We start from the raw sequence: 27,196 nt of genomic DNA, 5'->3' as shown, positions 1-27,196 counted from the left end.
GAAGTGACATTTGAGTTGAATATGAAGCTACCAGGAAATGGGCACATAGAAGAGGAAGAAAAAGCTTGACAATATTAGGTAATGGCTGTGCCCACCAAGTTCATAGATACTTGGCACGTTGTACCACACTGCACACTCCCAGGCTTTGAGAGTGCACCAGATTGCGTTGAGAATTTAGCATATTTCTGCTGTTTGCTCCCAGGCAACAGCTGCACCCAGTAGGGACCAAATGTTAGTTTAACTAGGGGAGCTTGTTCATTACAGGGCTCAGGGACCCATTAAGGCCTTAGGAATGGCTGGTGCTCGCTACAATTACCTGTTGCATCTCTTCCCATGGAACAAGACCTGACCTGTGTGGCCAACCCTGGCTTGGGCAAAGGCAGAAGGCTGTGACTGTAGGTAACTCCCCAAAATAGGTGGCCTTAGATTAGAGCCTCCTTTCCAGCCAGTAAGCACTTGGCTCCTCTGTACTCATATACTCTAGCCTATTAAGGTTGGGCCTAAACATGGGTTTTGCAGACCCTGTTCTGGAGGTAAATCCCCGTCACGGAAGCCTGGTGGCCCTCATGGAGCTGTGAGCTCATTCTAGGGGGCGGCGTCGCCAGTCAGCAGGGGCACTTGAGCTCCTGGCGCGCCCCCGCACCACCGCCCCCCCCCCCCCCCCCGCTCCCGGGCGATTTTACCAATTAAGGCTTTCTTGCCGGGCCAGGCTTGGCCGGCCCCGCGCGGGGCGGACGTGGGGCGGGGATGCATCCAACAAGAAGGCGGGCGGCAGCGGCACATTCGCGTGGAGGCGCGCCGCGCGCAGTGGACACCAGCGGAACTCTGAGGCTTCTGGCTCTATCGTGGAGAGCTGGGCGCCACCCCGCGGTTGCAGGGACAGCAGGTGAGGGCTCCGTGGCCAGCTCCAGGCCGGATAGTGGTTGGATAGTGAGTGTGCCGCTTGTGAGCTGTGTAGACGTCTGGAAAGCAGGCAGAGAGGTCGAGGCCAGGTGCAGCTTGGGTGTGGATTCAGGTCCCAGGCATCGCCTTAGTGTCCAAAGGTAGCCTTGCATAGTTTACCACAAACTTATGTTTGTGCTCAGGAATCTGGGAGCTCAAGACCATGGGGGTCCCTGAAAGAGGGGATGGTATCTGAGCGTTTGGCAGGGGATGGGTACAGGCGTGGGTACCCATAAACTGGTGATTGCGTGCCTATCTGGGAAAGAACGGTCTTTTGAGATTAGTACCTTGATTGAGATAAGGGTGAGTGGCAACTTGGAAAAAACGCTTTCTAGCCAATGCCAAGGGTGGATATGAGAGATGATGAGTTCCCTGCTGGTTTGGGCACAAGGAGCGGATCCTGGGGCTGTGGCAAGGTTTAGCCAGCTAGATTTCCAGCCTGGATCTTGGGGTCCTCTCTCATATTGGTTCTGAATATGATGGTCATTGCCAGCCAGAACATAAGCACCAACGTTCCCAGAACCCAATGCCAGACCTGGGCCAGAAAAAGTGGGTGAAATCCACCCGCAGTATCTTGCAGCTCCAAGCAGTCTGGCCAAGGTGAGAGTTCAGGAAATCAACGTTCTCTCCTGTCACACCTGGATTTGCCTTATGGGCACTGTTTTACTTCGGGGATTTTCTGCTTCCTTCCCTCCTGGCGCCCCCTGGCTACAGAGGTCTAGAAACAGCTCGTCAGGATCCTAGTATAGCTGGTGGGCTTGGGCCTATAGTTTCCCTGTGGGAGGGCCTGTGGGATTGGGGTCTGATGGTGGGGGTGGTGGAGGTGGGCGGGGTGTGTCTAACATCCAAGAATCTACTCCAAATAAGGGAAAATATGAAAGAGCTGGATTTTGGCTTCCTGGGCTGCCCCATCTGGGTCTCTGGGATGGAGCGACATCTGGTGGTGGCACTGTGTCCATTCTAAGGCCAAGAAGTCTCCACCCCTCTTTCCAATTCCTCTTTTTCCCTCAAAAGACAAACCATAGGGCTGGAAGCTGGGACACCCAAATTCTGTGTGGTCTGTTACCACGATTCTATTTTCCTTGTTCTCTGCAAATTAATGGACTCAAGTGATCCAGACAAATGGCAGTTAGTGGAAAATCAATTATTGATGCAATTCCATACCTGGGGATTTGCTCTCCAGCAAGTGGGGGAGGGCAGAAAGATAACTCAAATCGTGTCTTGAACGACACCTATGGAAGTTTCTGTTTGAGTTACCATTTTGGCTACAGTTCTGCCATCCTGTCCCCCAATTCTCTTTGGCTTACTTGTGTATATGAAAACAGAAGAGGAGAGGATATGCAGGTGACTGGAGGGGGGATAGGGGAGTTCTATACTGAAAATGTTATTTGACTGGTGAGATTCTAGACAGTCCCAAGATGAACATGCTGAGACAGAAGTGGTGCCCATTGTGATCATAGCCTTACCATAGCCCCACCACAGGCAATATAGACACCCCAGGCCATAGGAGAGCCAACCATATTTGGGCATGCCATGTTGGCCAACCCAGGGTCTCCTTCAGCCATGGGTCTTTTAGAAGATAAATCATTGCTAGAATTTGAGAAGTAGGGATAAAGGCCTGCCTTTCTGGAAAAACATGAGAAAGGAACATTTTGGAGAGGCTTGGAGTACAGAGAATGTAGATGGAAAGAGTCTACCATGGGAAAGGTAAGCTGAATTCCCTTCACTAGAGGGTGGTAGTGAGTGTCCGCTACAGTTTCTTGTCTCTGCTTTTGCTCATCTCTGCCTCAATACAGCATCCTCATCATTATCCCCAGAATTATCTATCATAAAATTAACCATTAGTGAATAGCTTCACACTGCTTGGGGAACACGACCCAGGCTCCTTAGTAATCTGGTGATTCTCCTCCAGCAATCTGGGATCCTATCCCTGAGCCCCTCCACACCTCTAGGGCCACACCAAACTTTGGTCACATAAAGCCAGGTGAGAACTCTCTCCCAGAATTCCTCAGGGCCCCAGGTGGGTGGAACTGTGAGTTGGCAGGCACAAGGTGTACCCGTCTACATGCATCACAAGGTGGGCGCCCTCTGATTATGCCCATTGGCATGCCTTGGGCCTTTGGAAGACTGCTTGGTCCTGGAGTGCTGGCAGCCTCCTGGCCCAGTTGCTCGCCCCATTTCCTCCCGGATGGAACTTAGCGGGCAGAGAAGACGGTGGGAATGGGCTAGTGCAGGTGAACAGGGCCATGGAGACTGGGAAGACCAGCGGAGGTGAGTGGGGTGGGCAAGGGTCTGTGGGTGGCTATGTCAAGTGATGAGAGCCCTGAATGGCAGCCGTTAGTGCGCACTAAGAGCTCGCAGCAGCACCAGGCGTTCTGGAAGGGTTCGCTCTCAGGACTGGACTCTGCATTGCTGTGGAACAGACTGCAGCTGAAGACCCTTAGCTCAGGAAGAAGGGGGAAGTGAAGATAGAGGAGGAGAATGCAGGATCGGGGCGGAGTCCAAAGGATTCAGGGATCCTATTAGCTCCACCCCCTGCCGAAAGAGTCCCTTGTAAGGGTGTGCCGGCTGGAGTTGAGCAATCCGAATTGCTCAGCCTTTCCTAGCTCTGGAGTCGTTTCTTGTATTACTGTAAGCAGATGTTGCCAGACCTCCTTGTGCTCTTTGGGGCTCAATGACCCTCCCTGAAGCAGAACTTGGTCGCCTTGGGCACAGCAGGGGAGGGGTGCTTTGTGGGAGCATTCCAACGGGCGGGGCGAGGAGGGGCGGTCACAGCCCAGAAACCCCACCCGGAGTCCCCGCCCCTAGGAAACCTTGCTTTTGGCTCCACCCTTCGCCCGCATTTAAAGGGCTCCTTCTTTCCGCAGCGCAACCTCTGTTCTGTGCCTTGACTTTTGAGCGCGGAAGTGCCTTCGGCTTTAATTAAAGGGCCGGCCCCTCGCTGAGGCTGCAGCACCGCCCCTCTGCTCCTCGCGCCTCAAAATGAGTAGCTCTCACTCCCGCTCTAGTCAGAGCGCAGCGGGCGCGGCTCCGGGAGGCGGTACCGATACGCGCGACGCGGAGATGCCGGCTACCGAAAAAGACCTAGCGGAGGATGCACCATGGAAGAAGATCCAGCAGAACACATTCACCCGCTGGTGCAATGAGCACCTTAAGTGTGTGAGCAAGCGCATCGCCAATCTGCAGACAGACCTCAGCGATGGATTGCGGCTCATTGCGCTGCTCGAGGTACTCAGCCAGAAGAAGATGCACCGAAAGCACAACCAACGACCCACTTTCCGCCAGATGCAGCTCGAAAATGTGTCGGTGGCGCTTGAGTTCCTGGACCGTGAGAGCATCAAGCTCGTGTCCATAGGTGAGGGCGCGGGCCACACTGGGGCACTGCGCGGGCGGGGTCACCGCAATTCTCCCTCCCTTCCCCCTACAGGCCCCCTCCCGGTTCCCCTCCCTAGGTGCCCCGCGACCAAGAGTACCCCCTAGGCCTTTTAGCCGACTAGCTCCTCGAGATCCTTGAGAACAAAGGCACGCAGGCTGGCCTGTGGAGCATGTGAACCGCTACGCGCCCCCGCCCGCTGCGCCCTTCTGGCCTACTCCCAGGCTGAGCTCACATCCTCTGTAGGCCGCACCCCCAACGCTGTACCCGTTGTGGGACAGGCACAGACTAGGTTTCTGCCCCTGAGAGCCACACCCCATCCTTGGGCAGTGGGATGTCCAGGCTTTTCCTCTACAACAGCAATTTTGAAAGGACCCTTCTAGCCTTTAGGTGCCTTTGTAGTTCTAAAGTGGAGGGTGCAGCTCGTGGCTCCTATTATGTAGGATGCCCTCAACTTCTTGCTCTGAAACCTACTCCCCCATCGGAGGTGGTTCAAATCTCCAGCTTATATCTTTTCTGGCGAACTTGGAGGAGGGCAAAGAGATGTATTGCTGGCAAAACTGCACCACAGGTGTGTTGGGTGTGGTTGACTGAAGGCACCTGGGCATCTGGCCATAGTGTGCTTGGTTGCCAGCTTTACTATCACAAATCAAACTCTTACTTCCACGTAAACCTTGGTTTTCTGCATCTAGAATGCAGAGATTGATTGAAAGGTGCTCCAGTGTGCACTGGGTTTACTGCCAGCTCAGTGCCCATGTCACTGAACTGGAGAGATTGGCATTGGTATTGCCTTTTGAAGGATCCCATGCTTTTCTCAAAGTAGGGGCTGCTTATGGACAGGCACCAGAATTGGTAACTTGGGAATGTGGAACAGGGAGAGTAGGAGAATGGGCCTTTTCTTCATAATAGAAAGGGCTTTCTGTTATACTTAGGACTTTGGGATGGTACATGCTAAATCAGTGAGGGACCAAGATTCTCCTGGCCCCTCAGAGAGCAGGTTTCAAATGCTGAGTTTTTTCCTTGGAATGTCCGTAGAGGCATGCCAGTGGATGTATGGAGGCCCACCCCTAGTCCCAGCCTCAGTCTAGCCAGCTGAGTCATTTCTGAGTCTTGGGGGGGGGAACCGGATGTGGGGAGTCAGGCCACACCCCAGCTCTTTGGGGGGGTCTCCTCCCTCCTCCCTTCTTCCCTCCTTCTTGTGAGCTGGCTGGAGCAGGCCTAGTTCCCAGAGCTTTGCCATATAAGGCAAAAAAATGTTGGAAAGCAGCAGTGATTAGGAGAGGGAGGGGGCTGGCTGGCCCAGGGGCTGGGGGTGGGATGGGGCGGGGCCATCTAACTAGGCTGCCTCCCAACCCTGGGCCCTGGTCTTCTCCTTCTCTTAGGAGGGGGAAGTAGCTGTCATAGCCAGCCTAATTGGACCAGGGGAGGGTCCTTCCTGGGACGGTGGGTCTGTCTTTGCTCCTCCCCTTAGAGGCCACTAAGGACTTATGGTTTCCTTGGGGGCTCTTGTGCTGGACCTGTGACTTGGGGTAGGGTCATTGTGTCTTTGATCTTCTTTAAACTTCCTTTCCCCATCCTCTCACCATTTTGGGAGAATGAAAAACATCCACAAGAGGCGAGAACCAACCTGTTAGGGAATAGGAAAGATCACTTTGCTTTGAGAGGCTCAAGTGCTCCAGGTGCTGTCCCACTGGACTGGGATGCCACCTGCTGTAGATGGCCCTCCCAGTGGTGTTCTTCTAGTTTTCATGACCCACTCCCATTGACTCACTAGATAAACATTCTCTGATTACAGGAAAGGCCTGTAAGGTTTCCAAAGATGAGCTGTAGAAAACCCTACCCACCATAAGCCATACACCCTTGAGGAGGTTAAGAGTCAGAGGTGGCTTTGGGTGGGGCTCAGAGGGGTTACCATGGTGATGGGTGTTCAGTGTGCCTGCCCTAACCACTTCCCTTGTGGTAAGCCTGGTGGCTGCCCAGACCTAGCCCGTTAGGTGGCAAGTAGGATGGGTGGTGAGTAATAATAGTTAAGCAGATTATGCTGAAGCAGCAGGACCTGAGGACCCCACCCAAGACATCTGCTACAGGGACTCCCAAGTGGTCCTTGTCAACAGAGGCAGGCTAAAGCCAGCCCCTCCCTACTCTTCATCTTCTTCCTCCTTCAATTGGGCAATGGGGGCTGTTTCCCCAGAAGTTCCCTATAGGCTTCAATGAGTCAGGACCAAATGTCTTATAGCCCCTCCCCCAAACCAGTCCTCTTGTGCCACCTCCTGGCTCCTAGCTGGGGGGGGAGGGGAACAAGGAAGTAGCAAAGGGTGGGGCTCACGCCCCTTCACACAAGGATCCTTGCCAACACCTCCACTTCCCTTGCCTTATCCCCCACCCTGGAACAGCAGTTGTATTTCCTAACTACTCTTTGCCAACCTAGCCTTCCTCTTCTTTGGTCCCAGCCCAGCTTGAGGTCAGGGGCCCTGTTTCTAGGCCAGTTAGGGTTAGGTCACTTCTCTCTGTTCCCATATATCCCAAGAAGTAGGGGGCAGGCCTTGATCTCAGCAGTTACAAAGCATTTATCTCACTTGCTCTCCCACCCTCCTTCTGGGCCTTGGGGTTTTTGGCAATGTCCCCTTATTGCATTGTATTGTCATCATGTGTCTATGGGTCTATTCCTCCCCCCGAAAAATATTTCCTTGCACCCCTTCAGAGGCCCTGGGCAGAGAGGGTGCCTGATCCACATTCCACCCTTAGCTGGAAGGGGCCTCTGTCACCTAATTGACTTGCTGTGCCTGTCCACCCAGTTCCCTCCTTGCTGGCCTTGGTGAGAGAAATTCCTAACTTCCCAGTGTTGCCACCCTTCTTCCCACAGACAGCAAGGCCATTGTGGATGGGAATCTGAAGCTGATCTTAGGGCTCATCTGGACCCTGATCCTACACTATTCCATCTCGATGCCCATGTGGGATGAGGAGGAAGATGAGGAGGCCAAGAAGCAAACACCCAAACAGAGGCTCCTAGGCTGGATTCAGAACAAGCTGCCACAGCTGCCCATTACCAACTTCAGTCGGGACTGGCAGAGTGGCCGGGCCCTGGGTGCTCTTGTTGATAGCTGTGCCCCAGGTGAGGGGCACAGAGATGGGAAATCTTGGGCTAAGGCTGTCTGGTCCTATAGCCTCTAGACTCACAACATGACCTTTTCTGTGTTGTAGGCTTATGTCCTGACTGGGACTCCTGGGATGCTAGTAAGCCTGTGAACAATGCACGAGAAGCCATGCAGCAGGCTGACGACTGGTTAGGCATTCCTCAGGTATGCTCCCTGAATGGCCCCAGCAGCTAAAGGGTGCTTGGTCATGGTGAGGAGAGGACCAGTGGCTCTTATCTTCTATCTGTGACAGGTGATCACCCCAGAGGAAATTGTGGACCCCAACGTAGATGAACATTCTGTCATGACCTACCTGTCTCAGTTCCCCAAGGCCAAGCTGAAGCCAGGGGCTCCTCTTCGGCCTAAACTGAACCCAAAGAAAGCCCGAGCCTATGGGCCAGGTGAGGGGGCCTGGTCAGTGATATTCCAGGGGGTTGAGCACCTATATCTGGCCATGGGGACAGTATTCTCTCTCACGTTGGGTCCTAAGAGGTTTAGGGTCATGGCAGCTGGTCAGATCACTCTTGAGGGGGATGAATGGTCAGGGTTGGTCAGAAATGGTGCCCTGACAAGGGAATACTAATAGGTTCCTTAAGTCATACTGGCTTGTGGGAATTTTCTTGGTTGAGGGAGGACCCAGTGTGTTACTATTCTATAATTGGAGATGAAGCAGTCAGGATCATGCAAGTGCAAGGGTTTGGGAAACCAGTGCAGCAAATCAGACCAAATGGGCATGGGCCTAACCTGGTGGCAAGAACACACACAGCTAGTTTCTGAGGCCAGGCTCAATATACTGGGCTTATATTGAACAAGCCTGCCTGATTGGATTGTGCCTAGCTTGGGGAGGGGCACTGAACCTGCAGAAGGATAGAGTCTTTAATGCTGTGTCCCTGTTACTGCTTTAGTGTCTAGGAACCAGGGTATAGAGGTGAGGGTATGGCCCTACCAGCTAGTCCATGGCTTCCTCACCCTCTCCTGGCAGGCATTGAGCCTACGGGCAATATGGTAAAGAAGAGAGCAGAATTCACTGTGGAGACCCGAAGTGCTGGCCAGGGAGAGGTGCTGGTATATGTGGAGGACCCAGCTGGACACCAGGAAGAGGTAGGGTTATCCATTGGCAGGGAAGGATCCTGCTGTGTCTTCTTTTAGGTTGGCTGTTCTTAACACTCATAGGCTCCTTCCCACTACAGGCAAAAGTGACTGCCAATAATGACAAGAACCGTACTTTCTCTGTCTGGTATGTCCCTGAAGTAACAGGAACTCATAAGGTGAGTCCTTGGCTGAGAAGGAGGCTGGTGGCCATGGGTAGTTGGCAGAGGGCCCCTTATCTCACCCTCACAGCCTGCCCCTCCTGGGAACAGGTGACTGTACTCTTTGCTGGTCAACATATTGCCAAGAGCCCCTTTGAGGTATATGTGGACAAGTCACAGGGTGATGCCAGCAAAGTGACTGCCCAGGGCCCTGGTCTGGAGCCCAGCGGCAACATCGCTAACAAGACTACCTACTTTGAGATCTTCACTGCAGGTGAGGGGAGGCAGCCGTGGCCCAGCCAGCCGTGGGGGAGAGCTGTGCTGGAGTCCCAGAGCTGAGTCTGTGTCTTGGGACAGGAGCTGGCACAGGTGAGGTGGAAGTTGTCATCCAGGACCCTACAGGACAGAAAGGCACAGTGGAGCCTCAGCTGGAGGACAGGGGTGACAGCACCTATCGCTGTAACTACCAGCCCACCATGGAGGGGGTCCACACAGTGCACGTCACCTTCGCTGGTGTTCCCATCCCTCGCAGCCCCTACACTGTCACTGTTGGCCAAGGTAGGCCTGGCCATGGATGCTCCTCTACTGTGGTGTTGCTGTGGTCTGGGCCTCCCAAGGGAGGAGTAGGCCATTGGGGCTGTTCCAATGAATCCCCTGTTTGGGAGCCCCAGTCTCTGAGCTTCTACTGTCTGGACAAGCACTATCTTTCCTTTCCCATACTGGGGCCCTTCTTGTTCCTCTTCCTCTCCTTGCCCCTCTCGTCTTTCCTTTCCATGCTTTTACCTTCGGAAGAGCACGCTCCAGCTGTCTAGAAACCTGCTGCTCTCTGCTCTGCCCACAGGTCAACGGTACTTGGATCCATCTTCCTCTTGTTGGGGAGGGCTGGGTGGAGGTATTGGGGCTGGTGTCAAATAGTTGGGAGAAAGCCTGCCATGTTCCTGCTTGGGGTGCAGGTTCCAGGGTCATGGCCCATTTCAGTTCTTTCTTGCATGTGCTTTACCATCTTGTTGGGCCAAACTCTAAGGAACTCTAATCCCAATGGCCTGGCCCTGTGTGTAGCAAGGGAAGGGACAATCAACCCCAGTTTTCCAGCAACTCAGCTGGCTTATTTGCCCACAGCCTGTAACCCTGCTGCCTGCCGGGCTGTTGGTCGAGGCCTCCAGCCTAAAGGTGTTCGAGTGAAGGAGACAGCTGACTTCAAGGTGTACACAAAGGGTGCTGGCAGTGGGGATCTAAAGGTCACTGTAAAGGGCCCCAGTAAGTTTGTCTGGTGGGGTGGTGGGTGATGGACCTCAGGTCATAGACAGGCCTGAGTTTTTCCTTGTCTTTGCAGAGGGCGAGGAGCGTGTAAAGCAGAAGGACCTAGGGGATGGCGTGTATGGCTTTGAATATTACCCCACAATACCTGGCACACACACTGTCACTATCACGTGGGGTGGCCAGAACATTGGCCGCAGGTGAGCTCCCTCCACTACTCACTATTTCTGAGCCCTTCCATCTCCCTGCCTGGTGAGGGACCAGTGGCATCTTTCTGCCTGGCTCACAGTTGTTGGGCACAGGGCAGTGCCTCTTGGTGCTTACCTATATGGTGCTCTTGCTTGCAGTCCCTTCGAGGTGAAGGTGGGCACTGAGTGTGGCAATCAGAAGGTGCGGGCCTGGGGTCCTGGGCTGGAGGGCGGCGTTGTTGGCAAGTCAGCAGACTTCGTAGTAGAGGCCATTGGTGATGATGTGGGCACCTTGGGTAAGTTGGAGGCTTCAGGGTGGGCATTCGAAGCAGAGGGTAACAAGGGCAGCCTACCCCAAGGCTCCAGGGTACCAATAGGACTGATGGCTGTTGTCAGGTTTCTCTGTGGAAGGTCCATCACAGGCCAAGATCGAATGTGATGACAAGGGTGATGGCTCCTGTGACGTGCGCTATTGGCCCCAGGAGGTTGGCGAGTATGCTGTTCATGTGCTATGTAACAGCGAGGACATCCGTCTCAGTCCTTTCATGGCTGACATCCGAGAGGCACCCCAGGATTTTTACCCAGACAGGGTAAAGGGCACACAATACTGACCTGAGCCTTGGCTTTCTACTTTTGCTTGCAAAGGCTTCTGGGGGTGGGCATTATCCCATCTTGTCAGTGAGTCTGGGGTCAAGAGCTCAGACCCTGGCTTGGTATTCCCAGAATCATGTCCTGCCACTCTGTGTGTTACTTACTGCCCTGCCTGACTTTGGTGGCTTTACCTTGGTCTGAGATTAGTTTCTTACCAGGTGAAGGCACGTGGGCCTGGATTGGAAAAGACTGGTGTGGCTGTCAACAAGCCAGCAGAGTTCATAGTTGATGCCAAGCATGCTGGGAAGGCCCCTCTCCGAGTTCAAGTCCAGGTGGGATGCCTACCCATGTTGGGGGCAGGATTGGTAGGCCCCTAGGCCTGGGTACTGACCAGCAGGCTGTTTGCTTTTGCTTGCCTTACAGGACAATGAGGGCTGCCCTGTGGAGGCGACAGTCAAGGACAATGGCAATGGCACTTACAGCTGTTCTTACGTGCCCAGAAAGCCAGTGAAGCACACAGCCATGGTTTCTTGGGGAGGTGTCAGCATCCCCAATAGTCCCTTCCGGGTAAGCCAGCCCATGGGCCATTAGTCCATCTCCCCAGAATCCCTTTGTTCCTATAGCAATTTTTAACTAGATCAGGCTTGCATACCAACACAGTTTTCCCATTTTCAGTGGACTTGACTTTTAGAGCCATCACCACAGTCTAGTTTAGGACATTTTCATCATCCCCAAAGACATTCTTATCCTTTCATCCCCTAAGAAACTCCTATCCCTTTCTTTAGCCCTTGGCAACCACTGATCTATGGATTTGCCTTTTCTGGACCTTTCATATAGATGCAATTACATAAACATTATAATTACATATATTATACACACAGTGTGACTTTTTTGGTGTGTATGTGTGTTTTCTTTTTGAGACTAGATTTCACCGTGAAGACCAAGCAGTCCTAGAACTTGCTCTGTAGACCAGGCTGGCCTTGAACTCACAGAGATCCACCTGCTTTTGCCTCCCAAGTGCTGGGATTGAAGGCGTGCGCCATCATATTTGCTCTGTGACTTTTTGTTGGGTTTCTTTCACTAAGTGTCATCAGAAGGTTTTTCCACATTGTAGCATTTCAGTGTTTCATATCTTTTTATGGCTAAATACTTTTTACATCACATTCTATAGATGGGAAACACTATTTGGTAGATATGTGTTACTTTTGGGCTATGTGAATAGCTCTGGTAGGGACATCTGGTTAAGTGTGTGGACCTAGGTGTTTATTTCACTAGGAGTAGAATCACAGTATCATGTGGTCACTTTTACCTGTTTGAGCAAATTCCAGTTGTCCCAAAGCAGCAGCAATATTTGACCTGTCTACCAGCAATAGCTGAGGGAGCCTCTCAGCTCTCCTGCCATAGACTTGTCATGTTTTTCACTTGCCCCTGTACTCTACAGGTGAATGTGGGAGCTGGCAGCCACCCAAACAAAGTCAAAGTATATGGTCCAGGAGTGGCCAAGACTGGGCTCAAGGCACATGAACCCACCTACTTTACTGTGGATTGTACAGAGGCTGGCCAGGGTAAGTAAGACCTAGTCTTGAATGGGAGGACAGGCTGTCTCCACAATGTTCCAGCCTCTTCTTACCCTACTTGTCAACCACAGGAGATGTCAGCATTGGTATCAAGTGTGCCCCTGGAGTGGTGGGTCCCACTGAGGCTGATATCGACTTTGATATCATCCGCAATGACAATGATACCTTCACTGTGAAATACACACCCCGTGGGGCTGGCAGCTATACCATCATGGTCCTTTTTGCTGACCAGGTAGGTGTTACTGCTCCTAGTCCCTAGATTGCTAAGTGTTGGGGTACTGCTGTCCTCAGCTGTTTTCCTTCCATCACTTGTAGGCCACACCCACCAGCCCCATCAGAGTCAAAGTGGAGTCTTCTCATGATGCCAGCAAGGTGAAGGCTGAAGGTCCTGGCCTTAGTCGCACTGGTAAGGATGAGTATTCTGTAGAAGTTTGAGTGGAACCAAGGGTAGGGAACTCAGTAGGGTGCCTCAATTTTGTTATGTCTCCTCAGGTGTTGAGCTCGGCAAACCTACCCATTTCACAGTCAATGCTAAAACTGCTGGCAAAGGCAAGCTGGATGTCCAGTTCTCAGGGATGGCTAAGGGAGATGTAGTGCGAGATGTGGACATCATTGACCACCATGATAATACCTACACAGTCAAGTACACTCCTGTGCAGCAGGTAGCTATCTCCACCTGCTGCAGCCATACCATTTCTTATATGGTGGGCTAGGTTGGCTGTTGCAAGAAGTTTCTAATTTCTCACCTGGGAAGGGGGCTGAAAGCAAAGCTTGTGTGTTTTACACCTGCTCAAGCTGGGCAGCTGTAGGCCAGACACTGGAGTACTGACTGATAAGTGACCCCTGCCCTTCTGTACCTATTTCAGGGCCCAGTAGGTATCAGTGTCACTTATGGAGGAGATCACATCCCCAAGAGTCCATTTTCAGTGGGAGTATCTCCAAGCTTGGACCTCAGCAAGATCAAAGTGTCTGGTCTTGGTGACAGTAAGTAGTTGCTATACTTGCCATTGCCATGGAGGACCACTCAACCCTATCCAGCTGAGTCTTGCCTGGGGCTGCAAAAATAAATGGTTGATTTTTTTTTTCTTTCTACTTTCATCATTGCAACAGAAATGGATGTTGGCAAAGATCAGGAGTTCACAGTGAAGTCAAAGGGTGCAGGTGGTCAAGGAAAAGTAGCATCCAAGATTGTGAGTCCCTCAGGTACAGCAGTGCCCTGCAAGGTGGAGCCAGGCCTAGGAGCTGACAACAGTGTGGTACGTTTTGTGCCCAGAGAAGAGGGGCCTTATGAGGTGGAGGTGACCTATGATGGTGTGCCTGTGCCTGGCAGTCCCTTTCCACTGGAAGCTGTGGCTCCCACCAAACCTAGCAAGGTAATTGGGTTTGGGAGCCTATGGGGAGAGGGCCCGCCTTTCCCTTTCTTTCCCTTTCTTTCCCTTTCTTTCCCTTTCTTTCCCTTTCTTTCCCTTTCTTTCCCTTTCTTTCCCTTTCTTTCCCTTTCTTTCCCTTTCTTTCCCTTTCTTTCCCTTTCTTTCCCTTTCTTTCCCTTTCTTTCCCTTTCTTTCCCTTTCTTTCCCTTTCTTTCCCTTTCTTTCCCTTTCTTTCCCTTTCTTTCCCTTTCTTTTCCTTTCCTTTCCTTTCCTTTCTTTTCCTTTCTTTCTTCTTTTTCTTTCTCCCTTCCTTCCTTCCTTTTTTCATCGGGGAGGGTTTCAAGACAGGGTTTCTCTCTGTAATAGCCCTGGCTGTCGTGGAACTGGATCTGTAGACCAGGCTGACCTCAAACTCAGAGATCCGCCTGCCTCTGCCTTCTGAGTACTGGGATTAAAGGCATGTGCCACCACTCCCAGCTCCCATCTTCCTTTCTGAGAGCACCCTTTCTTCTCTAGATTTGTCTTGACCCTTTGTCATTTTTGCCTTTATGATTGGTGGGTAGATGACCTATTAGGCAGCCTATGCCTTTCATGTCTCTGGGTGGGAGGAAAGCTATGGCAAAAGGAAGCAGATGAAATGTTAGGCTGGTAGCTGCTTCTGACCTCCTCCTTTCCTCAGGTGAAGGCATTTGGACCAGGGCTACAGGGAGGCAATGCAGGCTCCCCTGCCCGCTTCACCATTGATACAAAGGGAGCTGGCACTGGTGGCCTGGGCCTGACAGTGGAAGGCCCCTGCGAAGCACAGCTTGAGTGCCTGGACAATGGGGATGGCACATGCTCTGTGTCTTATGTGCCCACTGAGCCTGGGGACTACAACATCAACATCCTTTTTGCTGACACCCACATTCCTGGATCCCCATTCAAGGCCCATGTGGTTCCTTGCTTTGATGCATCTAAGGTGAAATGCTCAGGCCCTGGGTTGGAGCGGGCTACTGCTGGTGAGGTAGGGCAGTTCCAAGTGGACTGCTCAAGTGCTGGCAGTGCTGAGTTGACTATTGAGATCTGCTCTGAGGCGGGACTGCCAGCTGAAGTATACATTCAGGACCATGGTGATGGCACACACACAATCACCTACATTCCTCTCTGTCCTGGGGCTTACACTGTTACAATCAAGTATGGTGGCCAGCCAGTGCCCAACTTCCCCAGCAAGCTGCAGGTGGAGCCTGCTGTGGACACCTCGGGTGTGCAGTGCTATGGACCTGGGATTGAGGGTCAAGGTAAGGAGGCCTACTGTAGGGGAGTAGCAGTTACCGGGTGCAAAGAGTTCTACAGCCATAGCCCCCTCACTGTGGCCTTTTCCAGGTATCTTCCGAGAAGCAACCACTGAGTTTAGTGTGGATGCCCGGGCCCTTACACAGACAGGAGGGCCACATGTCAAGGCCCGTGTGGCCAACCCCTCAGGCAACCTGACAGAAACCTATGTGCAAGACTGTGGTGATGGCACATACAAAGTGGAATACACTCCCTATGAGGAAGGTATGAATACGCTGGGCGGTACCTTAGGCAGGGCAGGGAGTAAGTGGACTTACTGACCTGCCCTGCCTTCCAGGAGTACACTCTGTGGATGTGACTTATGATGGCAGCCCTGTGCCTAGCAGCCCCTTCAAGGTGCCTGTAACAGAGGGCTGTGACCCCTCCCGGGTACGTGTCCATGGGCCAGGCATCCAAAGTGGTACTACTAACAAACCCAACAAGTTCACAGTGGAAACTAGGTGAGTGAGCCACTGAAGAGGAAAGGGCAGCCAATGGGCTTGGGAACCACAGGTAATGACAGACTATCTGTTTGGACTAGGGGAGCTGGCACAGGTGGCTTGGGCTTGGCTGTTGAGGGCCCCTCCGAGGCCAAGATGTCTTGCATGGATAATAAAGATGGCAGCTGCTCGGTAGAATACATACCATATGAAGCTGGCACCTATAGCCTTAACGTCACTTATGGTGGTCACCAAGTGCCAGGTGAGGAGATGATGATGTGTATGGAACTAGGACTGTCTGCTAATATCCACAGTCTCTTACATAGCTACCATCCTTTTACATTAAACTCCAGGTAGTCCCTTCAAGGTCCCTGTGCATGATGTGACAGATGCATCTAAAGTCAAGTGTTCTGGGCCTGGCCTAAGCCCAGGAATGGTCCGTGCCAACCTTCCTCAGTCCTTTAAGGTGGACACAAGCAAGGCTGGAGTTGCCCCACTGCAAGTCAAAGTGCAGGGGCCTAAAGGTGAGAGTTTACATATCTGGGAGTAGGGAGTTATGAAGGTATCATCTTTTTAGACCAAGCATGTGGGGGCTAGGGCAGATGGTGGAAGGGCTTCAGGCAACCACAGAACCAGGCAGAACTCTAGAGAAGTTATAATGGACAAGACTTGGCCACTGAATAGATGTGGCAAGAGAGAGGGCCTAAGGAGGCACTTAGATATATGTTTTATACTACAAGGTCTTGAGTCATTCCTGGAATTGGGAAGTTAAGGACAGGCTTTGGGCCCAGTCCTAGTCCTCCAGTGAGATGGGGTTGGGAATGGGTACAAGGAGCCAACCTAAAGATCTGTCCTTGGGACTGGGGCTAGGTTTGGTGGAGCCAGTTGATGTAGTGGACAATGCTGATGGTACTCAGACTGTCAACTACGTGCCCAGCCGAGAAGGGTCCTATAGCATTTCTGTGCTATATGGGGAAGAAGAGGTGCCACGGAGGTAAGAAGCAGGGTTCACTGTGCATGCTGGGGACAGTCTGGGTACTGAAAATTTTCTGATGGTTCATAACACCATGATCCCACAGCCCCTTCAAGGTCAAGGTGCTGCCCACACATGATGCCAGTAAGGTGAAGGCCAGTGGACCTGGACTCAACACCACTGGTGTGCCTGCCAGCCTGCCTGTGGAGTTCACCATTGATGCCAAGGATGCTGGGGAGGGTCTGTTGGCTGTCCAGATTACGGTGAGCTTTCTGGCTTCCTGGGCTGTACTTCAACTCCAGGCATAGGGAGGAGCGGCGAGGAACAAGACCTGGGCAGGTGCAGTGTAGGGCTGCAGGTGAGCAGGAAGCCCAGTCTAGATAACTAGTCTGCTTGGAGCTGTACTGTAAGGGAAGGGCCTCTGCTTCTGGTTTGCTAATAAAACTACATTAGGATGTGTAGCAGTTTTGTTGAAAGGGACAAGCTTCCTCAAATACACATGTTATTGAGCATGGTACTAAAAGCCTACAGTGCTTCAGCTTCTTCACATGTAATATTCTCACAGGTATAATGTTAACAACATTGAGATCTTTCATGTAAGCTCCTAGTGCCCCTATGACAGGCCCAAGACTGAGGCTGAGCACCAAGCTGTGCTCTTGTCATGTCAGGGAATGCTGGATGTTTGATGGCTTCTGTTCTTGACTCTGCCACAGACATGTAGCCATTGGGGCCATAGGGGTAGAGGAACCCAGAAACTCTCACTGTTATAGCTGTATTTGGTGTTTCTCTGGAAGGCCTGAGATAGTCCAGGCCTTGCTAGGACTCCTCCCCTGTGCTTTGCTACACAGGACCCTGAAGGCAAGCCCAAGAAAACACACATCCAAGACAACCATGATGGCACATACACAGTGGCTTATGTGCCAGATGTGACAGGCCGGTACACAATCCTCATCAAGTATGGTGGTGATGAGATCCCCTTCTCCCCATACCGTGTCCGGGCTGTGCCCACTGGGGATGCCAGCAAGTGCACAGTTACAGGTGAGCCAGCCCACCATCAGCCACCATGGCGCTCGGCACGGGGCTTGGGTGTGCCTGTGTGCAAGGGCTCGCTGCTTGGGGCGGCGTGTGGGATTGGGGGCCACCCCCTTGAGTGACTCACCTGACCTTTCTCCTTGCTCTCTGCCCTCTCACCTCAGTGTCAATCGGAGGTCACGGGCTAGGTAAGCTGCTTGCTGGGGCCACTCCCAATGCCCCTGCTGCCCAGAGAGGCAGTTTCCTTTCCTCTCCATTGCTAATTCATTCCCAGGACAGTTCCAGCTGCAGCTCTAGGCAAGGACAGAATGGGGGAGGCTGTGTAGACAAGGCCATGGGCTGGAGGGTCAGGGCCCAGGGAGGTTTCTGGAGCTAAGCATGAGTGCTCTAGTCCTCCCCTCTCTGGGCCTCCATTTCCCCATCTGAGAACTTGGGTTGCAGCTGAGAGCTTTGGGGTGAAGTGTATCCTAGGAGGCACCCTACTGGGGACTTTGGGGTCTGGGGATCTTGGCACCCCTGGGGATGGACAGCAGGTGCTTCCTTCTCACAAGGGCTCCTGTGTGGGCTCAGGGTACAAGGTGGTTTCCTCCACCCAGTGGGAGTCTTTAGCCCTCTTGTCAGATCCACAGACTTCTATCCCTGCCTCCCAGGGGCATCTGTGTCCTGGGCTGAGGGAGGTGCATGAGTGGGTGGGGCTGGCTGGTGGTGCAGTAGTGCCAGTGTCAATTGCTTGGGTGGCCAGCATGGCGGTGGCTGGCCCAGCCTCAGAGCCCCAAAGTGCATTCTGCATCCCATCTCCTTCTTTCCTTCTCTCCTCCTATTCCCTCAGCAGTGACGTTAATTAGACAGTTCCTATCAGACAGGTTTGTCTGCCCCAAGACAGAAACACCACAGGGGTACTGATACAAGGCTACAATTATTTACATGCCTCTAAAGGCTGTAGGCCTGGCACTTGGGTAGGTGGCCAAGGACAGGATTATAAGATAGCTAGGTTTTTGTGACATAGGCTAGATTGGGCAAGCAAGAGCGGGGAGAATAGGCTAGAGATTTGGAGTGGCCTCAATTTTTCTGACCATTATGTATGGAATGGATTAAGTTCCATTAAGGGAACTTAATCACCTTTGGGCAAGCCAGAAGGTTGGCTTGGGCCAGGTCAGTGGCTGTTGGGACATTAACCAGTAGCCTGATTAACAGGTGTACTTTGAGGATGCTATGGTTAAGACCTGCTGATCACCTTGAGCCTGGGTACAGACATGAGTAATCAAATCAAGTAGCTGTCAGGAGAGGGCCCAAATCATTAGCTAGATAATAGATGGCAGGCATGCAGGAAGCTTATAGGTTAGCATGGGTAGCAGGTAGCCAGGGATATAGCTAAACATGCTCTCTGAGTCTCATGTTGCCAGTGTGAGACCAAGGTCAATAGAGGGGCTTGATGGCAGGCTGGTAAGTGGGGGAGGAGTGCTTAAACTTGGTCCCCAAGTAGATTTGGTGCTCCTAGCTGCTTTCCTTGTTGGGAGGCTGGGCTGCAGGGATGCTCTTGCTGCCAGGCCTTACAACCCACAGCTCCCAAGCCTCCACAGCTAAGCCCCAGATCATAACGTCACTGTCCTTTCCCTTTCCTCGGCCACTATGGGGCCCTAGAGGCTGCTTAGATGCTTTATCCTTGCAACCCTGCAGTGGTGGCTTGGGCCTTTTATCCCCTGTTCCTTGGGTGCTGCCACTGCTTTGCCAAGCCTGCTGTGATGCATTGCATGGGTGCTAATCCTGCTGCCTCCCTGCTACTTGCTCTTGTCTGTGCTGGGCTGCTTCTCACTACAAGCCTGTGGTTGAGCAAGCGTTCTCAGTTGTCAGGAAACTCCAGTTTCACCTTCAGGCCTGGGGGTGGGTAGGGAGGAAAGTGTCACACTCCCCACACTGCAGCAGGACTCTGCCTCACTGCATCCACACATAGCACTGGAGCCCGGGGCCAGGCCACAGGGGTACAAGTAGCCATGGGCCTAGTCAGAGTGCTGGTATTTATCAGCATAGACCGTGGTACAGCTGAGGCTGAGTTGGCAGAGGAGGTGGCAGTAAATGCTTGTGCTGGGATGGGATGGTCCCTTTTCCTCCCAGGTATCTCGGTACCACCTGTTGGGCCTCTTTTATAAAGAGGCTTGAGGTGGTCAGGAGAATCCTTCCTGCCTTCTGAGAAACCACTCACCATCCTAGCTTCGGGTATGGGTTGGGCTAGGGGTTGGGGCTGGCTGTGCTTGGTCATAGCATTAAGAGACCTGGATGGGTGTCAGGCTGATTGGAGTATCCCAAATGCCTGGCTCACCTGCTGGCTCCCCCTCTGGGGATCCAATCTGCCCTCCCAGGTGCTGGCATTGGCCCCACCATCCAGATTGGGGAAGAGACAGTGATTACTGTGGACACGAAAGCAGCAGGCAAAGGCAAGGTGACTTGCACAGTGTGCACACCTGATGGCTCAGAGGTAGATGTGGACGTGGTGGAGAATGAGGATGGCACCTTTGACATCTTCTACACAGCCCCCCAGCCAGGCAAATACGTCATCTGTGTGCGCTTCGGTGGCGAACATGTGCCCAACAGCCCTTTCCAAGTTACAGTGAGAATGGGCCAAGGATGGGTGGGCAGGGAGATCTGGGAAAGTCCTAGTTTATCTTTCCTCTGTGACAACTGTGTCTAGCTCTCTCACTTTGCCTTGCAGGCTTTGGCTGGAGACCAACCCACAGTACAGAACCCACTACGGCCTCAGCAGCTGGCTCCACAGTATAACTATCCTCAGGGTAGCCAGCAAACCTGGGTATGGCCTGGCCTGGTTTATTATTCAATTTGCCTGACCCATAGGGACACTTGGAGCTGGCCATCTGGGTGTCTCATGTGGCCCTGTTCTACCATATGTACATAGAAACCTCAGGTCTTCTTGTAGCCCCTCACCTGATTCTTCTGTCTCCACTACAGGTTCCAGACAGGTCCATGGTGGGTGTTAATGGGCTGGATGTGACCAGCCTGAGGCCCTTTGATCTTGTCATCCCCTTTACCATCAAGAAGGGAGAGATCACAGGTGAGTAAGGGCTGGGAAGGAACTTGGGAAACCAATGATGCCAGGGTGTGCCAATTGCCTGTCCTGACCTTAAAACTACTGCCCTATAGGGGAAGTTCGAATGCCCTCAGGCAAGGTGGCCCAGCCTTCCATCACTGACAATAAAGATGGCACTGTTACTGTCCGCTACTCACCCAGTGAAGCTGGCCTGCATGAGATGGATATCCGCTATGACAATATGCACATCCCAGGTGGGCTCACTGCCTCTTGCCCACCCCATCCCTGGCCCCTATTACTACCATCTCAGAAAGAAAGGGCTGGAGTGGTGTTACAGATCAGTTGGTAGACTGCTTGCCTAGCATGCTTGAGGCTCTGACTAAACTAGATATCATGGCACATGCCTGAGAATCCTAGTACTGGGGGTAGAGGCAGGAGGATCAGGAGGTCAAGATCATTCTCAGCTTAATAGTGAGTTCAAAGCCATCCACAGATACATGAGACCCTGTTTCAAAAAACAAAAAAAGACTAGTGCATGAATGAATCTGGTATTCCATGTGGCTTCTATTCCTGCCTCAGGAAGCCCTCTGCAATTCTATGTGGATTATGTTAACTGTGGCCACGTTACTGCCTATGGCCCTGGCCTTACCCACGGAGTGGTCAACAAACCCGCCACCTTCACTGTCAACACCAAGGATGCAGGAGAGGGTAAGGAGAAGCTCTAGACTTAACCTGCCCAAGTTGTCCTCCCTTGGCTGAGGGCTGGATATGAGAGATGATCCTGAATGGATTTCTGTACCTTGTCTTCATGCCTCTACTGAGCTATCAAGTCAACTCATCCACAAAGGCCCAGCAACACATTACTGGGCACAGTTCCCACTCTTACCTGTGATGCTTTTCAGGGGGCTTGTCTTTGGCCATCGAGGGTCCATCTAAAGCAGAAATCAGCTGCACTGACAACCAGGATGGAACATGCAGTGTTTCTTACCTGCCTGTGCTGCCTGGTGACTATAGCATCCTAGTCAAGTACAATGACCAGCACATCCCAGGCAGCCCCTTCACTGCCAGAGTCACAGGTGGGGAGCATCAGGAATAATGACAGAAATAGGTGGCAGGGTGGGCACAGTGTCTTGGGGCTGGACCCATAGTGACTGATGGCTTGCATTCTTACCAGGTGACGATTCCATGCGTATGTCCCACCTAAAGGTGGGTTCTGCTGCTGATATCCCCATCAATATCTCAGAAACAGACCTCAGTCTACTCACAGCCACTGTGGTGCCACCCTCAGGCCGAGAGGAGCCCTGTCTGCTGAAGCGGTTGCGCAATGGCCATGTGGGTAAGAGGTTAAGAGGGGACAATCATTTTTGGGAAGAAGGGAGAGCCAGGTGTGGTAATTAACTACAATCCCAATACTTGGGAGGTGGAGGCAGGAGAATCAATCAGGGGAACCAGTCGCTGGCCACATAGTGAGTTAAAGCCATCCTGGTCTGTTGGGGAAAAAAGAGGGAAGGAGGTAGGCTGTGGGCCTACACCCTGTTGATGGCCCTACCCTGTGCCCAGGGATTTCCTTCGTGCCCAAGGAGACAGGGGAGCACCTGGTACATGTGAAGAAGAATGGCCAGCATGTGGCAAGCAGTCCCATCCCAGTAGTGATCAGCCAGTCGGAGATTGGTGATGCCAGCCGTGTGCGGGTCTCTGGTCAAGGCCTCCATGAAGGTCATACCTTTGAGCCTGCAGAGTTTATTATTGACACCAGAGATGCAGGTAGGCAGTCGTGGCTTGCCAGATGGAGCAATACAGCTTCACTTGGCATTCTGGCTTATAGCTGTTATCTATCTCCCAGGCTATGGTGGGCTCAGTCTGTCCATTGAGGGCCCTAGCAAGGTAGACATCAACACAGAGGACCTGGAGGATGGCACATGCAGGGTCACTTACTGTCCCACAGAGCCTGGAAATTACATCATAAACATCAAGTTTGCTGACCAGCATGTGCCTGGTGAGTGTGGCAGCCATACCCTTGTAGTTTGACAGCCTTCCTAGACACTCCAGTGCCCACCTGTAATCTGTGCAGGGCATGGACTGTACTTTTTTTCCTACAGGCAGTCCCTTCTCTGTGAAGGTGACAGGTGAAGGCCGAGTGAAAGAAAGTATTACACGCAGGCGACGCGCCCCTTCAGTAGCCAATGTTGGCAGTCATTGTGACCTCAGCCTGAAGATTCCTGGTAGGGGAAAGATCAGGAGGGTTCCTAGGGTAACCCTAAGCACAAGTAGAGACTGGGCCCTGCTCAGTAAGCTGTCTTCTAATTGTAGAAATTAGCATCCAAGATATGACAGCCCAGGTGACCAGTCCATCAGGCAAGACCCACGAGGCAGAGATTGTAGAAGGAGAGAACCATACTTACTGTATCCGATTTGTGCCTGCTGAGATGGGAATGCATACAGTCAGCGTCAAGTACAAGGGCCAGCATGTGCCTGGGAGCCCCTTCCAGTTCACTGTGGGGCCTCTGGGGGAAGGGGGCGCCCACAAGGTCCGTGCTGGAGGCCCTGGCCTTGAGAGGGCTGAAGCTGGAGTGCCAGGTAGGTGTGCTTCTCTAATTCTTGCTATCCTAGGTGGGCCTAGATGGGTGTTTGGAGGAAGTAGCTAGCAGTCATGTTGATCTTGACTTTGCTTGGAGTTGGCTGAGGGTGGGAACCAATTCTCTGCTCCATGAGCACATGCTGCTTTTCCACAGCGGAGTTCAGCATCTGGACCAGGGAAGCTGGTGCTGGAGGCCTGGCCATTGCTGTTGAGGGCCCCAGCAAGGCTGAGATCTCCTTTGAGGACCGCAAGGATGGCTCCTGTGGTGTGGCCTATGTAGTTCAGGAGCCAGGTACTGGGAATGGAATTGGCTGGGGCAGGGGGAGGTAGGACCTGAGTGTGGGTGTGTTGACCCCAGGTGTTACATAATCTCCACTTGGCTCTTATTCTCCATCTTGAGGTTCCAGGGACACCCAAGCTGGCTATGGAAGGCAATAGGCCTTTCCTAGGCTAGCCCTTGGAGATATGTGGCATCCCCAATATAGCCTTATGTTCTCTTCCTGTCCAGGTGACTATGAGGTCTCAGTCAAGTTCAACGAGGAGCACATACCTGATAGCCCCTTCGTGGTACCTGTGGCTTCTCCGTCTGGTGATGCCTGCCGCCTTACTGTTTCTAGTCTTCAGGTGAGGCACTGAGAGAAACTGCCCACCTGGGGCTCCTGGGCCCGGCCAGACCATAGTCACCTTGGCGAGCAGGCCTCAGCCCTGAGCTGAGTGGCCTACCCAGAAACAACTCTGGGTGCTAGGCTTTTGCTCTGGCCGGGTACAGCCCACACTTGGGGTTGGCAGGAAGTGCCCTGCCCACTGCGTGGCGTTTTTCTCGTGTCTCAGGTCTAAAGGCTTTGAACAGAAGCCTGTGCCCATTGAGCACTAGGGCTAAGGTTTAAAGAGGGACAGCCTGCTAGAGCTGAGTGCTGCCCACAGGGTGGGGCCACCTTCCCTTTCTGCTGCCTGGGTGTGTGATTGTGGAGCACACGTCTAGGGGATAGGAGGCTGGGGGTGTGCTTGTGGCTTGCTGCCCTCACAAATCAATGGCTCTCCCTCTTTAAACCATACTGGACACCAGATGGGTAAGTGACCCTGTGGGTCTCCTGTTCTTCCATTTGCCCTGGCTCTAGCCATCCTGTCTAACCACATCTGCTATGCTTCCAGGAGTCAGGGTTAAAGGTCAACCAGCCAGCCTCTTTTGCAGTCAGCCTGAATGGAGCCAAGGGGGCAATTGATGCCAAGGTGCACAGCCCCTCAGGAGCTCTGGAGGAGTGTTATGTCACAGAGATTGACCAAGGTAAGGCTCTATCCCTGTCTAGTCATCCAGCCATCTGCCGAGAGAACCAGGATGAGTGTACACAAGGAAAGTAATGATTCTATAAGCAATCAAAATTGGGCTCCTCAGCTTCCCAGATTGATAAGCACCCATTGAAGATAAGGCTTTCCAGCATAGCTACTAGGGAGAAAACCTTAGCAATGCCATACATGAGAGAGACAAAGACAGACACAGAGAGCAAGAGAGACACTCTATCCCTGTGACCAGAGGAATAGCTGTTCTATTGAAGCACGCTAGTTTTCCCCTCCCCCCATGACCTGAAGCAGATTCCTTGCTAAGCCTGCTAATCTGTAGACAGTATGGTTTTAACAGTACATTGTCTAAGGAGGCAGCTATGTGGGCATTTTGCTTGCCAGTCCAAAGGACTCATCAGTAGACATCTTAGGTATCTATAGCCTTAGTCCTCAGGATGTATATGTTGTTGGGGTGGGTACCTAGCACAGTTCTGGAAGCAGAGGAGTCTCCATGGAGTAATTGGGTTCTTGCTGGTGGCAAGAGAAATGAAAGTGATGCTTAGTACTAAGGCTATTCCTTTCAGATACCATTTGTTTGTTACATACTGAAAAGTACCCCAAGTTCATAATATGTCCTTCTGCATCTCAGATAAGTATGCTGTACGTTTCATCCCACGGGAGAATGGCATCTACTTGATTGATGTCAAGTTCAATGGTACTCACATCCCTGGAAGTCCCTTCAAGATCCGAGTTGGGGAGCCTGGGCATGGAGGTGACCCAGGCTTGGTGTCCGCCTATGGAGCAGGCCTAGAGGGTGGTGTCACAGGTAGGTTCATGGGTACAGCTCTGAACGTGGATGCAGTTATCGGGGCCTTGCATCCCAGCTCTTAGCAATAGGAGGCATGTGGAAGTATCAAGGTTGTTCTAGGTGGCTGAAGACAGGGAAGCCAGTAAGGTAGACTCTACCTGACCTTCCATGCTCCCAGGGAGCCCAGCTGAGTTTATCGTGAACACAAGCAATGCGGGAGCTGGTGCCCTTTCGGTTACCATTGACGGCCCCTCCAAGGTGAAGATGGATTGCCAGGAGTGCCCCGAGGGCTACCGTGTCACCTATACCCCCATGGCACCTGGCAGCTACCTCATCTCTATCAAGTATGGTGGGCCCTATCACATTGGGGGAAGCCCCTTCAAAGCCAAGGTCACAGGTGAGCTTCAGGCTAAGCTGTTGTTGCCCACTCAATTCGTTGATACTCCAGCTACTTCTTAGCCTTACCCATTCTGTCCTGCAGGTCCCCGTCTTGTTAGCAACCACAGCCTCCATGAGACATCATCTGTGTTTGTGGACTCCCTGACAAAAGTTACCACTGTTCCCCAGCTCGCAACCTCAGGCCCAAGTCCTGCTGATGTCAGCAAAGTAGTAGCCAAAGGCCTGGGGCTGAGCAAGGCTTATGTAGGCCAGAAGAGCAGCTTCACAGTAGACTGCAGCAAAGCAGGTAAGTAGCCCTGTTTCTAGCTTCTGGAAGTACAAAGTCAGAAAAAACGGGACAGTCAGCATGTAGGAAGTGCAGGAACTGCCTTTATGAGTATGGTTGTTGCTTATGGGGCTACCTTTTATTTGGGCTTCTTGGAGAGGTGGCTTAGCAGTTAAGAACACTGGGTATTCTTCCAGAGGACCTGGGTTCAAGTCCCAGTACCCATATGGCAGTTTATAACTATCTGTAACTCCAGTTCCAGGGGATCTAACATCCTCACACAGACATACATGCAGGCAAAACACTAATGCACATAAAATAAAATAAATTGCTGGGTGGTGGTGATGGGAGGCAGAGGCAGGCAGATCTCTGTGAGTTTGAGGCCAGCCTGGTCTCCAAAGCTAGTTTCAGGACAGCCAAGGCTGTTATACAATGAAACCCCATCTTGAAACCCCCTCAATATGTGTGTGTGTGTGTGTGTGTGTGTGTGTGTGTGTGTGTGTGTGTGTGTGTACGTACCTGGAATTTATCATCTGGTAGCCTAGGTGGGGTATGAGAAGCTTGTGGCCTGTTCTAAACAAGGGACAGGATGTGGAATAGGAACAGGGTTCAGAGCAATTAACAGCTGAAGGAAGGGGTTAAGGCTGGTCATTGAGGCCTATTCCTACCTCAGGTAACAACATGCTGCTGGTGGGAGTGCACGGCCCAAGGACACCCTGTGAAGAGATCCTGGTGAAACACATTGGCAGCCGCATCTACAGTGTCTCCTACCTGCTCAAAGACAAAGGGGAGTACACACTGGTGGTCAAGTGGGGTGATGAGCATATCCCAGGCAGCCCGTACCGCATTATGGTGCCCTGATCCTGGTGCCTATGCCAGCCAGAAGCTCCCATGGCAAAGAGCATCCTTACACCTGTCCCACCCTCAAGAAGCCCCATTTTCCTTTCCTGAGCCCTGGGACCTCCCTCCCCTAGATCACTCTGGCCACTCTGTCACTGCAGTCACCCCTGCCCTGCACTGTGCTCACCTGCCTCTTTGGGCTTTCACTTGGGCAGAGGGAGCCATTTGGTGGCAGTGCCTGTCTCCTTTGGTTCTGGGAGAGTGGGAGTTCTATGTACAACCACTTGCTAGTTGTCTTTTCCAGCCAGGAGGAATAAAATTTTGCTTTCATTGTCCTGTGAGTGCCTGTAGCTTTCATGGAAAGAGTGATGAAGGCCAAACTGGCAAGGGCCCAAGAAGGCAGAAGCATTGTGTGTGGGATCTCTAGGTAGCACAGTCTGTACTTGCTCCTTGCTTCACGGAGATGGGTATATGGTGCACCTAGAATGGCATATAGGATCAAGTAGGCAAAATGTGGGGCATTAAGATTCATTGCTAGCTAGTTGGTGAT

The 27,196-nt window shown here is 52.4% G+C and overlaps 1 protein-coding gene across 2 annotated transcripts; it reads left to right on the top strand.

Moving 5' to 3' along the window:
* Window positions 1-797: 797 nt before the first annotated feature.
* Window positions 798-26,987, top strand: Flna (filamin A). 2 transcript variants are annotated; one of them, XM_036173926.1, is made up of 48 exons: window positions 798-886; window positions 3,810-4,297; window positions 7,179-7,427; window positions 7,517-7,614; window positions 7,703-7,850; window positions 8,432-8,550; window positions 8,640-8,717; window positions 8,811-8,973; window positions 9,057-9,257; window positions 9,819-9,956; window positions 10,033-10,156; window positions 10,304-10,440; window positions 10,541-10,734; window positions 10,954-11,067; window positions 11,159-11,302; window positions 12,177-12,300; window positions 12,384-12,544; window positions 12,628-12,718; window positions 12,805-12,974; window positions 13,179-13,296; window positions 13,423-13,685; window positions 14,362-14,959; window positions 15,045-15,218; window positions 15,292-15,454; window positions 15,535-15,695; window positions 15,787-15,957; window positions 16,304-16,427; window positions 16,513-16,669; window positions 17,255-17,444; window positions 17,603-17,626; window positions 19,796-20,043; window positions 20,146-20,241; window positions 20,400-20,502; window positions 20,592-20,732; window positions 21,058-21,186; window positions 21,381-21,554; window positions 21,653-21,814; window positions 22,039-22,242; window positions 22,322-22,474; window positions 22,578-22,700; window positions 22,789-23,055; window positions 23,211-23,348; window positions 23,565-23,680; window positions 24,209-24,341; window positions 24,984-25,160; window positions 25,321-25,539; window positions 25,624-25,827; window positions 26,480-26,987. In XM_036173926.1, exons 2-48 carry the CDS (start codon window positions 3,925-3,927, stop codon window positions 26,665-26,667), a joined length of 7,944 nt encoding a protein of 2,647 aa, XP_036029819.1. In that variant the 5' UTR covers window positions 798-886; window positions 3,810-3,924; the 3' UTR covers window positions 26,668-26,987. The 2 variants fall into 2 exon arrangements, with proteins under 2 accessions (XP_036029819.1, XP_036029820.1); XM_036173927.1 differs by lacking the exon at window positions 17,603-17,626.
* Window positions 26,988-27,196: the final 209 nt, after the last annotated feature.

The sequence above is a fragment of the Onychomys torridus genome, chromosome X (genome assembly GCF_903995425.1).
Source record: "Onychomys torridus chromosome X, mOncTor1.1, whole genome shotgun sequence".
NCBI classification, from domain to species: domain Eukaryota; kingdom Metazoa; phylum Chordata; class Mammalia; order Rodentia; family Cricetidae; genus Onychomys; species Onychomys torridus.
The sequence above is the reverse complement of the archived record's forward strand: the minus strand, read 5'-3'. Positions and strand labels throughout refer to the sequence as shown.

What these genes read in the sequence shown, in the direction of transcription:
- Flna (XM_036173926.1), top strand. Translation starts at nt 3,925, where the DNA reads ATGAGTAGCTCTCACTCCCGCTCTAGTCAGAGCGCAGCGGGCGCGGCT. An exon ending in AATCGGAGGTCACGGGCTAG is followed by an intron (nt 17,627 to 19,795) that starts GTAAGCTGCTTG and finishes CTGCCCTCCCAG; the next exon opens with GTGCTGGCATTGGCCCCACC. An exon ending in GGCTGAAGCTGGAGTGCCAG is followed by an intron (nt 23,056 to 23,210) that starts GTAGGTGTGCTT and finishes GCTTTTCCACAG; the next exon opens with CGGAGTTCAGCATCTGGACC.